Source organism: Pollachius pollachius (assembly GCF_949987615.1).
Source record: "Pollachius pollachius genome assembly, chromosome: 8".
Classification (NCBI taxonomy): Eukaryota; Metazoa; Chordata; class Actinopteri; order Gadiformes; family Gadidae; genus Pollachius; species Pollachius pollachius.
This window is the reverse complement of record NC_136941.1, coordinates 5,859,452-5,875,048: the sequence shown is the minus strand read 5'-3', so window position 1 is coordinate 5,875,048 and position 15,597 is coordinate 5,859,452. Positions and strand designations below refer to the sequence as shown.

Here is a 15,597-nt window from a genome sequence, read left to right as displayed (position 1 = left end):
GGTGCTTGGGTGCTCTCTCTCTCTCCATCTCTTGCCCAACAGTGTGCAAAAAAGCACAACAATTTAGTAGAAGCAGATCAAGTGTTATTTACTGTTTAAGGAACCAAATATAGGAGGGGTTAAGGAGACCATATATCTCTGAGCATGCACCATAGCACACACACACACACACACAAACGCACACACTTGCCGTGGTCCGCTTTGACCACTAGAACGGACACCCGGGAGTAAAACCTCAAACCCTTAAACATAATATCATACAGTTTGAAAGAGGGTGAACGTATATAAAGTTGGTTGATCTCTTTGGGGAAACGCCTCCTCCCCTGTCCTGTCCCGCCAGCCGCTGCCCGTCCTCTACACCATCCACGCCGTGGTCACCACCTCCGACCTGACCTTCGACCTCGCCGAGGTGGACTTTGGCCACTGCTCGGTCCGTGAGTCAGTCCGGACCGGCATCCGTCTGTCCAACCGCTCCCTGCTGCCCCAGGACTACGGATTCCTGGGCGTCCCCGAGGTGCAGAGCCCTTTGTTTGATATGAGCACGGGGGGGGGGGGCGTATACCACCTGACCTGAAACCAGCCAATCAGATACCTTGTCAGCTCTGTCGCCTTTCTGTAGCGGGGAATAGATCAGATTCCCTTTACCTTGTGTAATTCCTTGGAGTTATTGTTAAGCTCTACGTCGTTCAAATTCAGTTACATTTAAATGATATAAATTATTCAAATAAAACTTTTCGCTTAAATTTTTTAATTCTATGACAAATTGCCAACTTGGCCAATAGGGAAACATGACAGATAATCATTAAACATTGCTGGGTGAGGGACCCTATCTAAAAGTGAGGCATAGCAGTGGATCTTTTGCAATCGGTGCACTCTACTATTGAGCACACCTCTTTAAGATGAAAGTAGTAGCCTATGTCTGACTAATACATGGTGGCGTGGTGACTCTCTCTGTCCCTGTCTCTGTCTCTGTCTCTCTCTGTCTCTCTCTCTCTCTCGCTCTCTCTCTCTCTCTCTCTCTGTCTCTGTCTCTCTCTCTGTCTCTGTCTCTCTCTCTCTCTCTGTCTATGTCTCTGTCTCTGTCTCTGTCCCTGTCTATGTCTCTGTCTCTGTCTCTGTCCCTGTCTCTGTCTCTCTGTCTCTCTCTCTGTCTCTCCTCTCTCTCGCTCTCTCTCTCTCTCTCTCTGTCTCTCTCTCTCTCTCTCTCTCTCTCTCTCTCTCTCTCTCTCTCTCTCTCTCTCTCTCTCTCTCTCTCTCTCTCTCTCTCTCTCTCTAGTTCCTTGAGGTGCAGCCCAACGATGGTTTCGGCACGCTGTTGCCCCTGGAGACGGTGGATCTGGACCTAATCTTCAGTGCAAGGAAGGCCAGGGAGTACAGGTTCACCTTGACCTGTAGGTCTGGAATCAACAGGTAGGCCCTTTTATCCCTTACCTTACTCAATTAAGTGTTTATGCTGGACTGTGGATGAGTGGGGTTCTCTGTGTGTTCATTCTTCTTCTACTGATAAAATAGAGAGAGAGCATGTATGATCGTCAGGAATTGGAACCACTGTCAGATACAGTTCCGAGGCTCTGATTGGTTCTCACGCAGATGGGGGTGTGTAGGGGTTTATCTAACAGCCAATGCCAGTGAAGAAATGCTGAATCTGCCTGATTGGCTCTTTATTTAATGAGGATCTGTACTCCATTAACTTAATTAACTTACAGATCGGTTTAATAAACGTCTCAAAAGATGGCCACTGTTTGTTATGGGTGTGACAGATCGTTTAGCTGTGATAGCCAATTCCCTCATTTGCTATCCGCATAGAAGCCAGGGTTATACCCATGAATCCACTCCTGTTTGCTTTGTGAACCCCGTGACGATGTTCGATCTGCCCTATCAGTAACGTCCCCCCCTCCCCCTCTTTGTTTTGCCTTGACCCCCAGGGATTTCCCTCTGGCGTGCCGCGGCCTGGGGGTCCGGCCGCCCCTGGAGCTGTCCCACCACATGGTGCGCTTCGGGGCCACGGCCCTGGGGGACGGCTCCGTCGCCACGCTGCACCTCAGCCACCCGGGCTCCAAGGGGCCCCGGCTCTTCTCCTTCTCCCCGCCCCAGGAGTCTGAGATCAGCGTGGTGCCCAGGGACGGCCGCCTGCTGCCTGGAGAGGTACGGGAGACCTGCTTTACCTGGACCACCTTAAGGCCATAGTTTAGGTGGAGTTGGTGCTGTGATGTTGATAAAGTACTCTGAAATGACTGAAACGTCACATATAGTGGTGTCATGAGATATTGACCAGGCCGTTGTCTATTTAAACTAAAAAAAAACCCTATGAGGTCAATCGTGTCTAATCATTTGCAAGTTCAATTCAATTTTTTTTTCTATTTCAATTTTATTTGTATAGCCCTTAAACACTATTACAGTCTCAAAGGGCTGAACAGGCCAACACAATTGATCTCTCATTAACAAGCAAAAGGTTTTGTTTTTCCTGTCTCTCGCTGTGTTTAATTGTGATAAAAGCAGCATGATATTAACGATTGCATAATGGCCGCTGCCCTGAGGCTCTAGGACTTGGGCTCTATTACAGCCTGTGAGTAGCTTAACTCCCAGTGTAATACCGTTGGACACCCCAGCCCCACTCCCTCTGGTCCCTGCTCTGTAAATCATGTTTACGGGGAGAGGAGAATCCCTGCCGCCGCCTGATGTTGTTGTTTATGTTCTGGCGCCCTCTGCTGAACACCAAGCGCCTTGCGTCTTTAAGTTTGGTTTATGTTATGGTTTTACTCGTGTCTGGGATTTTTAAGGAATTGCATATTTTACACAACCTTCGTCAATGGTGGCATGGGCTATAAGATGGCTATGAAGTATAGTTACTGGTGGTGACTCTCTCTGTCTCTGTCTGTCTCTGTCTCTCTCTCTCTCTCTCTCTGCCTCTCTCTCTGTGTCTTTCTCTCTCTCTCTCCCTCTCTCTCTCTCTCTCTCTCTCTCTCTGTCTTTCTCTCTCTCTCTCTGTCCCTCTCTCTCTCTGTCCCTCTCTCTCTCTGTCCCTCTCTCTCCCTCTCTCTCTCTCTCTCCTCTCTGTCTCCCCTCTCTCTCTCTCTCTCTCTCTCTCTCTCTCTCTCTCTCTCTCTCTCTCTCTCTCTCTCCCTCTCTCTCTCGCTCTGTCTTTCTCTCTCTAGAAATGCCTGCTCCAGGTGTCGTTCCAGCCCCGCCTGTCGGACCAGCAGATCAGGGAGGAGGCGGCTCGCATCGCCCACCGAGCCGTTCTCCTCCGCAGGCAGGAGCTGGAGAGGAGCCGGGCGGAGAGAGCCCCGGGGCCCCAGGTAAGAGCCATGTGGGACGCCACCAAACACAAAGGGGCATAGCGATGGGCTGTTTATGTATTCTCTGAGCCTGCTAGCCACGAGCCATGTCACCACGTGTAAGTCAGTTGCAGTGTGCTGCTTACACGAGGTTAAACGTAGCCTGGTTAGCTAAAAATAAAGATCTGGTTACCATGGCAACTAGAGGCACCGCTGACATCCCTTTTTTAGACCAGAAACACGGCCGCTTCTTTTTTCTCTCAGGCCGTCTCGGGCCCATGTAATCATCCCACCGAGATACCTCAAAAATAATGTTTCTCTGTGGCTACCATGGTGACAAGGAGTCATCCTAGTTAGCGAGGCACTATCTATGGCCCAGTTCCAGTACCCACACATCAGACTGATCATGCACATCATAGCTCTCCATGCAACTCAGCACCTAGTATGCACACACTAGCCGCCAGACCGCAGGCACCACAGCATCACTGGTGAAGTGCATCGCTGCGCCTGTTTGGGTGAAATGGTAGCCAGGCAGTCCCCTATTGCCTTTTTACCTGGCACCCATACTTTAGATCCAATACCCTTGGTTTCATTTGAAGTTGTTAATTGTCGCTAATAATAAATCTGATTGTTTGTTTGTGTATGTGTGCGTCTGGTTGTGAATGTGTGTCCGTACGTGCTTGGTCATGTGATTTTATGTGTGCGTGTTTGTTTGTGTTTATTTCCTTACTCTGAACCCCCAAGGAGCTCCCAGCAGGTAAGAATGGTAAGAATGGGCCACGGCCCTCAGCCAAAGCGGCTACCAGTGCTAAGACAAAAGCCAAGCAGAGTCCAATCCCTGACCCCGAAGACCTTGCATCACCCAGGCCTGAAGACATACAAGAGGGGTAAGACTCTCTCTCTCTCTCTCTCTCTCTCTCTCTCTCTCTCTCACTCACTCACTCACTCACTCACACACATACACACACACACCTCTTTGGGTGTTTGACTCCCTGCCGAAAGGAATACCACATAGATGCACCCGCTATTGCCAATAAATGATCACCAGAGCTTATGTTAAATCACCTGGTTATCCATTATTTTCTTTTGTTATAAAGTTCAAGCGTTCAGAAATATTCTGTGGGTTGCTAGTGTCAACTTAGAAACAAAAATAGACGGAAACACAAGCCAATGGCTAGTTGGTGTAATTCTGAGGTTCTTCACTGTTTGTGCCTGTTCATGGAAGACTCAAAGGCGCTCTCTTGTGAATAATGAGATCTCGTGAACCTCGTTTAATGCATTCTGGCTGACGATTGCACCAACATTACTGTGCTGAATTTAAATGTTAATAATAGATAGCTTAAGGGTTACTGTTGCATATTTCAATGCTACAATATCAAAGTGCAGTTCATATAAGAAGAGGAATTACTTCCTTTGTCTTATTTCCTCTGTAGTTTCATCGATGACATCAAACTGAAATATAAATGACATAATGTAGTCCAAAGACTGAAGTAACATCTTCAATATTTCGCAGTTTGAGATTTATTTATGACTCGATTTAGTCCAAGCACTGAAGTAACTCCTGCATTATATCACAGCAGTATTATTTAGAAGAGGTTCTAGCATTTTGTCTTTATTTGCTTGGAGCATGGGTGTGTTTTTTTCTGTAACTATTGTCACACACACTTTGACTCAACAACTCCTGACTGTAGGTCTAGTACACAAGCAGGGAGCACTTGTGTGTGTTTGTGTGTATGCTTGTTTGTGTGTGTGTGTGTTTGTTGTTGTTTATGCATCGTATATAAACCTGTTTGTATGTTAGTGTTTGTGTGTGTGAGTTGATGATGCTTTGTGTGTAAGTCTGTGTGTGTGTGTGTGTGTGTGTGTGTGTGTGTGTGTGTGTGTGTGTGTGTCTGTGTGTCTGTTGTTGTTGATGATGCATTATTTGCTGTGTGTGTGTGTGTGTGTGGGGAGGGGGGGTGTGTGTGTGTGTGTCTGTGTGTCTGTGTCTGTTGTTGTTGATGATGCATTATTGGCTGTGTGTGTGTCTGTGTGTGTGTCTGTGTGTCTGTTGCTGTTGTTGATGCATTATTTGCTCTGTGTGTGTGTGTGTGTGTGTGTGTGTCTGTGTGTCTGTTGCTGTTGTTGATGCATTATTGGCTGTGTGTGAGTGTGTGTGTGTGTGTTCTGGTTGATGATCCGTGGTGTTCTCCCAGGTCTGAGGCCTATGAGGCCGGCCGGGCGGCGCTGCTCTACTCCTTCCCTGGCCGCCTGCGACGCTACGTGGTCCCGTGCTTCGTGTCGGACGGAGACCTCCCCGCGGACGACCCCCAGGCCCAGGCGGCGTGGAGGTAACGCCCTGCCGCAGGACGCCGACCCTCTGGGCTGGACACACCCCAGTTTCACCTTAGAGTCAAACCTTATTCATAATAATATTCGCCCTTCCCTTTAATTATACCATGAAGGTGATGGCAATCATAGTATTGGGTTCAAAGAAAAGATAATATCCATCCAATTCTGACGGTTCATTTGCTATTTATTTTTTTCCTCCAGTCCCCAGAATACGCTTTTCTTGGAGCTGCATTGTCCTGCTGTACAGCCCCCTCTAGTGGTCATTTCAAACAACGGCCAGAACGCAATCGACTTCCAGCAAGCGGCAGTGGGTCCGTTGTGAAGCGTTGCATCATTCCCATGACGCAAGCATTTTTTTATCCAATTTACTCAGTGTTTGCTGCTTTTTTAATCTTTGCTTTCTGATTTTGAAGGACAAAAGGTTGTCCATAAGCTGACTATTCAGAACATCTCCAAGGAGTCTCTGGATGTATCCTTATCTGCAAATATATGCCAACGCAGTTGTTTTGATTGGTTGCATAGGAGCAAAAGGCTGAGGTCAGACACATTGATATAATCTATTCTTTTTTGCAAAAAATAAAAAAGGAGTTGGCTACGTATGTTTTTTTGGCTACGTATGGCTACGTAGGAGCCCCCCCCCCCCCCCCTCCCTCCTGTCAAGCCGTGTCTCCTTGACCCCTGTCCCAGCTGAGGTCCTCCCTGCTGGACCCCGGGGGCCCCTTCCTCCTCCTCAACGCACTGAGACGCCTCCCTCCCGGAGGGAGGTTCCCGCTGCTGCTAGCCTTCAGCCCCACCCTGGGCAAGAGGGTAGGTGACCTCAGCCCCACCCTGGGCAAGAGGGTAGGTGACTACTGCCCCGCCCTGGGCAAGAGGGTAGGTGACCTCAGCCCCGCCCTGGGCAAGAGGGTAGGTGACTACTGCCCCGCCCTGGGCAAGAGGGTAGGTGACTACTGCCCTGCCCTGGGCTAGAGGGTAGGTGACTACTGCCCCGCCCTGGGCAAGAGGGTAGGTGACTACTGCCCCGCCCTGGGCAAGAGGGTAGGTGACTACTGCCCCGCCCTGGGCAAGAGGGTAGGTGACTACTGCCCCGTCCTGGGCTAGAGGGTAGGTGACTACTGCCCCGCCCTGGGCAAGAGGGTAGGTGACTACTGCCCCGCCCTGGGCTAGAGGGTAGGTGACTACTGCCCCGCCCTGGGCAAGAGGGTAGGTGACTACTGCCCCGCCCTGGGCAAGAGGGTAGGTGACTACTGCCCCGCCCTGGGCAAGAGGGTAGGTGACTACTGCCCCGCCCTGGGCAAGAGGGTAGGTGACTACTGCCCCGTCCTGGGCTAGAGGGTAGGTGACTACTGCCCCGCCCTGGGCAAGAGGGTAGGTGACTACTGCCCCGCCCTGGGCTAGAGGGTAGGTGACTACTGCCCCGCCCTGGGCAAGAGGGTAGGTGACTACTGCCCCGCCCTGGGCTAGAGGGTAGGTGACCCCATACCCAGCAGGGACCCGCTCTAGTTGTTTGAACTCTCTAACCACTCTAATCCAGAGCACTTTAGGAGTATTAACGTAGAGGTTAGGTATCTTTATGTATTTCTCCGGTAGCTTTAAGGTACCTACAGTTAGACTTGCAGACATTAAGGTCTGGACCTTTGGGCTGGGAGTCAACCCCCCCCCCCCCCCCCCCTACTCTCCTGGATACCCTTCACCAGGGCGCAGGGCGAGGGGAGGGACACCCTGCTCATGGGGACGGCCTACCTCTCACTGTGACGCCCCCCCCCCCCCTGCAGCACTGTGAGGCCCTGGAGGTGAAGTGCCAGGGGATGACCCTGGAGGTGACACTGCGTGGGGAGGGGGTGGAGCCTCTGCTCACCTGCTGCTTCCCTGACGGCGCTGCGGTCGGAGCTGGAGGCAGCGGGGGTCAGCTTGACTTTGGCTACGTGCTGGAGAAGGAGGGCGGCGCCTTGCGGGTCCTGAAGGTGAGGAGACACGCCCGGGTAGGGCCCTGGGGGCTCTGTTGTCTGTGGGGGTGGGTTCATGGCAGGAGTGATAGTGCAGTGAGTAGGGTGGACTGAAAGCTACTGGGTTCGATTCCCAATGTCCACAGCTTACCTATCCTAGTACACGGGTAATTAGGTGAGTGATGCATGCAGCACTCAACTATTGTTCTTCTTAAGTTTATTTTATTTCTTTCTTTCTATCTTTCCTCTTTATTATTCTCTACAAACTTTGGGACCTGTCTCCTTCCTACATTTTTCACCTAGAGACTCCATTCAAATTTTAAAATGTTCAGATTAGCTTGGAATCGCCCGCTTCTTTTCAGATTTTTTAAATATTTTATACTTTTATACTTTTTTTTTTAAGATATGAGTACTAGTTTTTTACAATGGAAGTCAATGGGAGGACGGCAGAGCCTTCCGCCCATTCTCTGACACTACTTCAGACATTGTAACTTCAAAATATCGATTACCTTTATACTTTTATTTCAGATTCTTCAGTTCAATTCCTTTTACATTTCTGTATTTTCAGCAATGCTTTGCACTTTTCATTCAGCTGTCAATTTATTTGTTTCCAACCATCATTTTTCTTTTAAATGGTGTGCATGTTTACATTGTTTACTCCATTTAGACTTTTGAACTCTGTTCAAATCCCTTCACTTGATTTAAGCCGTCTAACATTTCTTTATGTCTTAATCTATTTGACTTTATTAAAAAAATATTTTCAACCTCACTTTGTTTTACAGCACTAGTTCTTAGCTGTTATTAATAGTTTGATTCCTTCTGTATTATAGAATCCGATTCAGAAAATCTGACCATATACTTCATTGATCGCTTGGGGAAAATGGGAGATGTTAGATGCAGTTGCAGATAGGAAATCTCTGCATCTTACCCCAAGTTATAACAAAATGATAAAACAACAATATGGATAATAAACATAGGGAATGTGTAGTAGTGATTTTTAGTCTCCACCTGTTTTCTATGGGATATATATGGATGTTTGGTTTGACCTGGCTGGGGTAGGCCTGTTACTCTAGAACGGACCACAGTGATAAGAACGACAGCGATGTTTCTGAGCAGCACTGGAAGGCTGTCCTCTCTCTCCCCTCAGCTGAAGAACCGTTCGTCCGTGGAGGTGCGCTACAGAGTCCTGCAGGCCAGCCTAGGGCCCCCTAGCACAGAGGACCGCCTGGCTGTCCTTCTTCAGGGGTACCCCGAATCCCGGCCCATCGTGGGTGAGTCCGACCCCAACACCCCCTCTTCCAACGCGGGCGGGACTTCCTGTGGTGGTACCATGATTATTTTGCTTGTGATTCAGTGTGTCAAAGGGTGATGGAAGCAGCGGGGGTTCCAGCTGTGACTGCTGAGGTGTGACCAGGCATGAATAGTTTACTATGCTGCACTCTGCATGCGTTTCCTGCACTGGCTGCTAGTTTGCTGAGTGTGCTCATTGCTCACTATGTACAGGGTGCATTGTGTGCATTTGTGAGAGAGTAAGGAAGTGTGTATGATTGATAAAGGCCTGGTAGTGAGTGTGGTGGTTAGAGCTATGGCTCATGATAACAAGTTTAACGTTGTTTATGCAGTTTGGACTATATTGGTTATGAATTAAGAGTTGTGTAAATAGTTGCGTGAATAATTATTCCAAAAAGAAAAAAAAAAAAAAAAAACTGCAAAAAGTGTCTTTCAAAGTACCATTTGCCGGTTTAAAACCCTCTTCTTAACCAGTGTGTTGTATATATCCAAAATCCCTCTTGCACCAGGCCCGCAGAACCACAGTGGGCTGTGTGTTTTCAGTGTGACGCCAGCAGGGGGTGCTGTCGGTGCGGGGGAGAGCCAGGACCTGACCGTCAGCTTCCAGCCGGACCACCCGTCCGTCCGCTACGCAGACAGACTGACGGTGGAGCTTATCGACAAGGTATGTGGACCCACAGTATTCTCCCTCAACAGAAACCGACTCACTTTATACAGACGCCGTATTATAAGCCTGACTACGTACATTACGTATGTAGTCCAGATGTACTACCCGGGTGTACTGTAGTGTGTGAGGAGTACCGGCGTTCCCCATGTGTCTCAGACTGTAGTGTGTGAGCTGGACCTGAGGGGGGCCTGCGCCTCTAGCACCATGTACCTCCACGGAGGAGACACTCTGGGCGGACCACCCCAAGACTACCTTCCACAGCCAGGACCCAGGAGCCCCCAACTCCCAGGTAGGACTCTCTCCCTCTGTCTGTCTGTCGGTCTGTCTGTCTGTCTGTCTGTCTGTCTGTCTGTCTGTCTGTCTGTCTGTCTGTCTCTCTCTCTCTCTCTCTCTCTCTCTCTCTCTCTCTCTCTCTCTGTTTTTATCTCTGTCTGTCTGTCTGTCTGTCTGTCTGTCTGTCTGTCTGTCTGTCTGTCTGTCCGTCTGTCTCTCTCTCGCTGTCTGTCTCTCTCTACCTCTCTGTCTCTTTGTGTGTGTGTGTGTGTGTGTGTTTGTGTGTGTGTGTGTGTGTGTGTGTGTGTGTGTGTGTGTGTGTGCGTGTTGATGTCTGTTCCTCTCTCACTTTTTTCTCTATCTTTTATCAAAATGTGACGGGGGCCATTTTGGCCCCGCGATCGGGGTTCCACATGGCTTGATGGCGACCATGAGGATGAGGACTGCTCTCCCCTTCCTCTCTGTGTGTTAGGTCCCAGCACCCCAGTCCTGCTGACCCTGAAGGCAGACCCCCACGCCAGCCTGGGCCCCGAGCCCGCCGTCAGGGAGCTCACGGTGGGCTGCATCCGCCAGGCCCAGCCCCTGAAGAAGGTACACCCCCCCGTGATGGCGAAAGGCTGGTTCATGGGGACATGACGGACGTTTCATCATTCAGCGATAAATATGATAGATAAGATTAATACATTGTCAAGAAACATGGTTTACACATTTTTGGTGTTTTGAGTTCATGGCACGGAAGATAATGTTTTTTTCGGTGGATTTTGTTTCTCCACCTTTCCAGTTTAAAGAGCGGCCATCTTGTGTCTGGTCAGTGTTGAGCACCTGTAGAGCTTGTACCTCGTGAGGCTACACCACATTGACGCCTCCATTTTGGAGGCGTGGAGGCGACTCTCTTTAGTCCTCCCAATATGGCAGAGTACAACCAGCAAAAAAAACATGATACATTCTGATACATAAACCCTATCTTTTGAATTTCTGGAAGACTCAACTCATACAACGAGTGTTTAACTGCCTCGTCCGTTGTCTAATGTTTATTTTGTCCATATCATGCATACATCAAGAGCGTTGACTACACGCTTTGTGTGTTTCTTTAACTGAGCCTTGACCTCTCTGGCTTGACAGCTCCTGCTCACTCCCCGCTCCACTCATGTTACTTTTCTGTCCAATCACTGCACTGCCTTGTAGAACGGAGAGTTCCACTGGGACGGTCTGACGGCCCTCCAGCAGAGAGGCTTCAGCATCGAACCCAGCAGAGGGACAGTGGAACCGGGCCACACACGGGTCATCACCGTCTCATGGACTCCCCCTAGTGGACACAAGGTAGCAGTGCAGTGATTACAGATAGATTCAATTGTTTTGATTGGATGGGCCTGCTTCCTTTGTAATACTTTGAATCTCATTCTAAGCCTGAATTGTGTGTGTGTGTGTGTGTGTCTGTGTGTCTGTGTGTCTGTGTGTCTGTGTGTCTGTAGCCTTACGAGGTGGTGCAGGAGAGTGCATCTCTCACGCTGAAGGGAGATGAGACAGAGGTGTATCGGGTCACCATGCTGGCCTTGGCATCCACATCAGATTCCCCAGAAGCCAATCAGGAGATGGGTTAACCACACACTGACCAATAGTAAGCAGCGACTTCATCGTTTAAATAGGACAACCAGCAACTTGACAACCAGCCAAACCTTTAAAAAGAGAAACCACCATTTAAAAAATAATAATAATAATAATCAATAAATAAAAAAAATCAATGCATGTTACAAGGACATGCATAATATCACTACATGTTTATAGGATATATACATATATAATGTCATATATATAATAAATATATATGTACATATTTCTTTCGGAAATGTGTAAAACAAAGTCCAATTGTCCATGCCCAAACTACTATGCTAAGATATTGTTTAAATCTCTACTTAGTTTTCTCTATGATTGCATTGCTAGCCTTTGACAGTGAAATATTTTTCTATAAGTCTCTATGTATATATCTATGATGAAGATAGGAGTAAGATGTTTTTTATTTTATATTACTTTAATTTATAAAGGTATTTTCAAAATGTATATATTTGAAATAAATTCCTAAAGAATTGATGTTGTAAAACTGGCTAGATTATTTACATAAACAACAATTTGAATATTTTGTAACATATGCTTCTTATAGATCTTCCTGGCTATCATGTGAAGACATCGTAGGCAATATATACATTGATTCCATTTTTGTTTTTATTTTTATATAGACATCATTGTAGAGGCTGCTCGTCTCTGCTGGAAACTTGTGTTCAGCGTTTGTGTGTGTATAGACCATATTTGACCAGCAGATGGCGTAGTTGAGAGCAGTGAAATTAAACTGTACAAGGACGCTGCTGTTCTGTTCTTAAGGGTTTGTCAGCCACTGTGGAGGCTGGCGGTGCCCATGGTGCTGCTTCTAGTGAGGTGATTGTGTACACATACAAAAGAGGTGATGAAGATTTATTTATGAAACGTGCCGACATAATATCAACTATATAATTGTGCCCATTTACCGCGGTGGGCAGAATCAAGTCAAATAAGTAACTTTGAAATAAAACAACTCGATATCTTCTCACTGGAATAGTTTGAGGACCTTTCGGCCTCTATATTTCTTGGTTTGCATAAGGATCCTAGGTTCTTCCTTAACCAATGTTGGACTAGTAAAATGTGATGAGTGTCTTGTTTACCTGCTCAATGTAATCAAGATAAACTGCATTTTACCTTCTCAAGGATATTTACACAGTTCCCAAGGTCTGTGTTTGTTTTTTGAATCAATTAGCTAGTGTGTAGAGTGTTGATTTGGTCAAACGCTACACTCATCAGCATCACTTTGATTCATGTACATAGAAAAAGGGTTAGGAGACGGTATTCATGGTTTTAAACTTCTCCTCAAAATAAATTTAGTTATCCCTGTCTTTCTCTTAAAGCTGCTGTAGGTAAATTTTGAGAGTACAGAAAAGAGCAAGACTTTCAAATTAAAAAAAAGTCCCCTCCCTCTCTCTCTGCTCTCCCCTCCCTACCTGCCATTAAGAAGTGCTGGATGAATTCACTCACCAATAAGGGAAGAGAGGCCCTCGTTGGTCAGAAATGAGCAAGGAGCGGTCTAAAATCGAAGTTGTCTCGTACAGAAGCAGGACCAAAGAAATCCAGCACAGATATTCTCAGAGCATTTCACTCACTCATAGCTGACAGATGGTTATAACATTTCTATCAGATAAAACTCTAATAAAAGCTCTTTAATCTTCCCTGCTGCACCTTTAAATAAAGATGGCTTTCCATCATGGCTATATCATAGTAATTAGAAACACCAAATCCACCTCTGAAGAGATGTTCTACTCTGTGTGGTACTGTACTTTGAAGTTATTGAGAATTATAACTGGCTATCTTGAAATAGTTAATCTACTTTAGTTTTCTTTGAATTAGCAGGGAGTTTATATGAAGTAAAGTAAAAAAAATCACATTCGAGTTTTTGAAATTTGATGATGTGAACAATACAATTCTTTATAAAAGTATTCATATTACAATATGAATAGGCAATACATAAACATCATAGAGGAATTATGAAAACCTAGTATTATTTTGTCATGGTTTTGTCTGTGTGTGTGTTTGTGTGTTTGTGTGTGTCTCTCTCCTCTCGCTCTCTTTCTCTCTCTCTCTCTCTCTCTCTCTCTCCCCATACCCCTGTGTGTATGAGCGGCAGATGTCAGTAATGCTAGTGAAGGCCAACAGGATCTGGGAGAGATACATGCGGTAAGCATTTATCACAGATTGAAACAGATTACGCTAAATCAGATTAGCATCAGCCCCAACCTGCCTATAAAAGCCAAGGTCATTATGAGCTTAGCCTAATGTAATGTCACTCTCCGTCCTATGAAACACAAGCGGGAGTATTAGTTTTCATATTTCACAACCCTTTTCCCACTCTGTTCTGGTAGTTTGCTTTAATCCGATTGGCCGTCTGATCCCATGGGTTATTGCGTACGTGAGAGGGCTACTTAAGCCTGTCCCGTGTGGTTACAGTTGGTCGGGGGTATGGGGGACAGACGGGGGGATGGACGAACGGACGTGTGGTCGTGCTGTGTCGCTAGCATTCCCTGCTCAGGTCAAAGTCATGGCCTCTGGGGGGACAGACATATTGTAATCGATACATCTATGAGTAAAAGTGACCCTTGTTCTTTATTTCCCTTAGTCTAACTCCAGGATGTGATGATGGGTGACACCCCCCCAGAGGCAAAGAACAGTCTCGGCGTTGCGAAACAACGCGTGCAGACGGGCGAGGGCGTAGCCATGGCAACCCCCTTTTCCCATCACTCAGCAGCTCTCTGAGCAGACACTGAAGAACATTCACACACACACATGCACACACAGAAACAGAATGTTGAACACTCACACGCACACCCACAGACCCTGAGATGAGTTCAGATGTAATCATGTGTTTCTCATGTGGAAGGGGTTACTGGTGCATTTCAATGTGTGAGGTATTGTCTTGATGTGAAATTACATTTAGCTTTACTTTTTTGATGTGTTTGGAAGTAGGGCTTTTATTCTGGAGGAGTAGAAATGCATCATTATACTTCCACTGAACGGAACTGAACCCAACAGAGATCTGTGCCATCATCCTTGGGAGGGATTATTTAGGGATATGATTATTCATGAGCTAGACATGAGGGGTAGGGCTGTACATCACTTGCAGATAAACACATACATATGCTGCTGCTGCTACTATGCAAACACTATAGGGCCAACCCAACCAGAACTTTATTCAGACTGTATTTTATGAACTGATCCTGCTTGTTACAGTAATTGTGTACTGCTATTTTCTCGAAACATAAACATGTGGTTTGATATAGATCCAAATGGATATATTGATCATATCATGTTCATATTTGTGTCATATTTCTTACCCTCGCAATTATTACATACAAAACAACAACAACAACCACGACATTTCAACAACAACAAAAAAAATCACACATCTAGTAACTCAACATGTCTGGCTATCATCATCCCTACCATCCTCATCGTAGTCTCATTATGAAGCTTATAAAGGTCTTGTTCACATTAGACCCAAATGTAACTGCGTCGGTCCCAGGGGTCAAAGGCGGGGTCACAGTGTTCGAGGTCGTCAAGTAATGCCTAAGCCCAAGGGCACTCCGTCATCCTCTGGGAGGAGGCCTATTGTGGTAAGGTATCCTGGCAACCTAGTTTTGAGCCGATCAACAAGAGATATTCCTTATAACAATGCCTTATATTCCATCAAAGAAGTTGATGTTGAATATGAGTGTGTCCGTATCAGAGTTCATGCTAATTATATTGGTTAAGTAAACCAATGGTTCCTTGGTTAGGAATGAAACACTATAGCCTATAGGTTTTTATAGGTTATTTGCATTTGCCAATTGTACAGTTAGCGTTCAGTAGGCAAATTCCACCAGGATTTTGTTTGAGTTGCAAATCATGCGCCGTTCCAACTTGACACGCACATTCCCAACAATAACTACTTTCTACTTCCTCCATAATGACACCTACATTGTATGAGAGATATAATAATTTAGGCCTATCTATTTCATAACCAATACAACTATTCTCCAGACAATGTCAAAGTTAGGGATGTTGTTCACATCAACGGTAGCAAAAACGTGACTGAGGTTTGTTGTAGTGGTAGGGTAAATGTTTTAAAAAGTGTAAAAGCTTTGCCAAAGGTGGCACTATTTCCCAGTATAATGATCCGATGTGGAGTGGTCGCCGACCCTTGCCGTGCGTTATGACGCTGGCGTAACGTGGGGTTTCCCGGAGCTGAGAGCAGGGT

The 15,597-nt window shown here is 46.6% G+C and overlaps 1 protein-coding gene across 1 annotated transcript in view; it reads left to right on the top strand.

The window, feature by feature from the left end:
• cfap74 (cilia and flagella associated protein 74) overlaps positions 1-11,386 on the top strand; it is a gene marked incomplete at both ends in the record, with an annotated part of 44,869 nt that extends 33,483 nt beyond the window's left edge. The window contains 16 exon segments of the mRNA XM_079742085.1: positions 341-514; positions 1,277-1,410; positions 1,926-2,145; positions 3,156-3,299; positions 4,023-4,165; positions 5,474-5,608; positions 5,811-5,920; positions 6,023-6,078; positions 6,297-6,416; positions 7,385-7,573; positions 8,703-8,826; positions 9,355-9,509; positions 9,669-9,801; positions 10,258-10,376; positions 10,971-11,105; positions 11,258-11,386. Coding sequence (XP_079598211.1) covers positions 341-514; positions 1,277-1,410; positions 1,926-2,145; positions 3,156-3,299; positions 4,023-4,165; positions 5,474-5,608; positions 5,811-5,920; positions 6,023-6,078; positions 6,297-6,416; positions 7,385-7,573; positions 8,703-8,826; positions 9,355-9,509; positions 9,669-9,801; positions 10,258-10,376; positions 10,971-11,105; positions 11,258-11,386 — 2,220 coding nt within the window.
• Between the last annotated feature and the right edge of the window lie 4,211 nt (positions 11,387-15,597).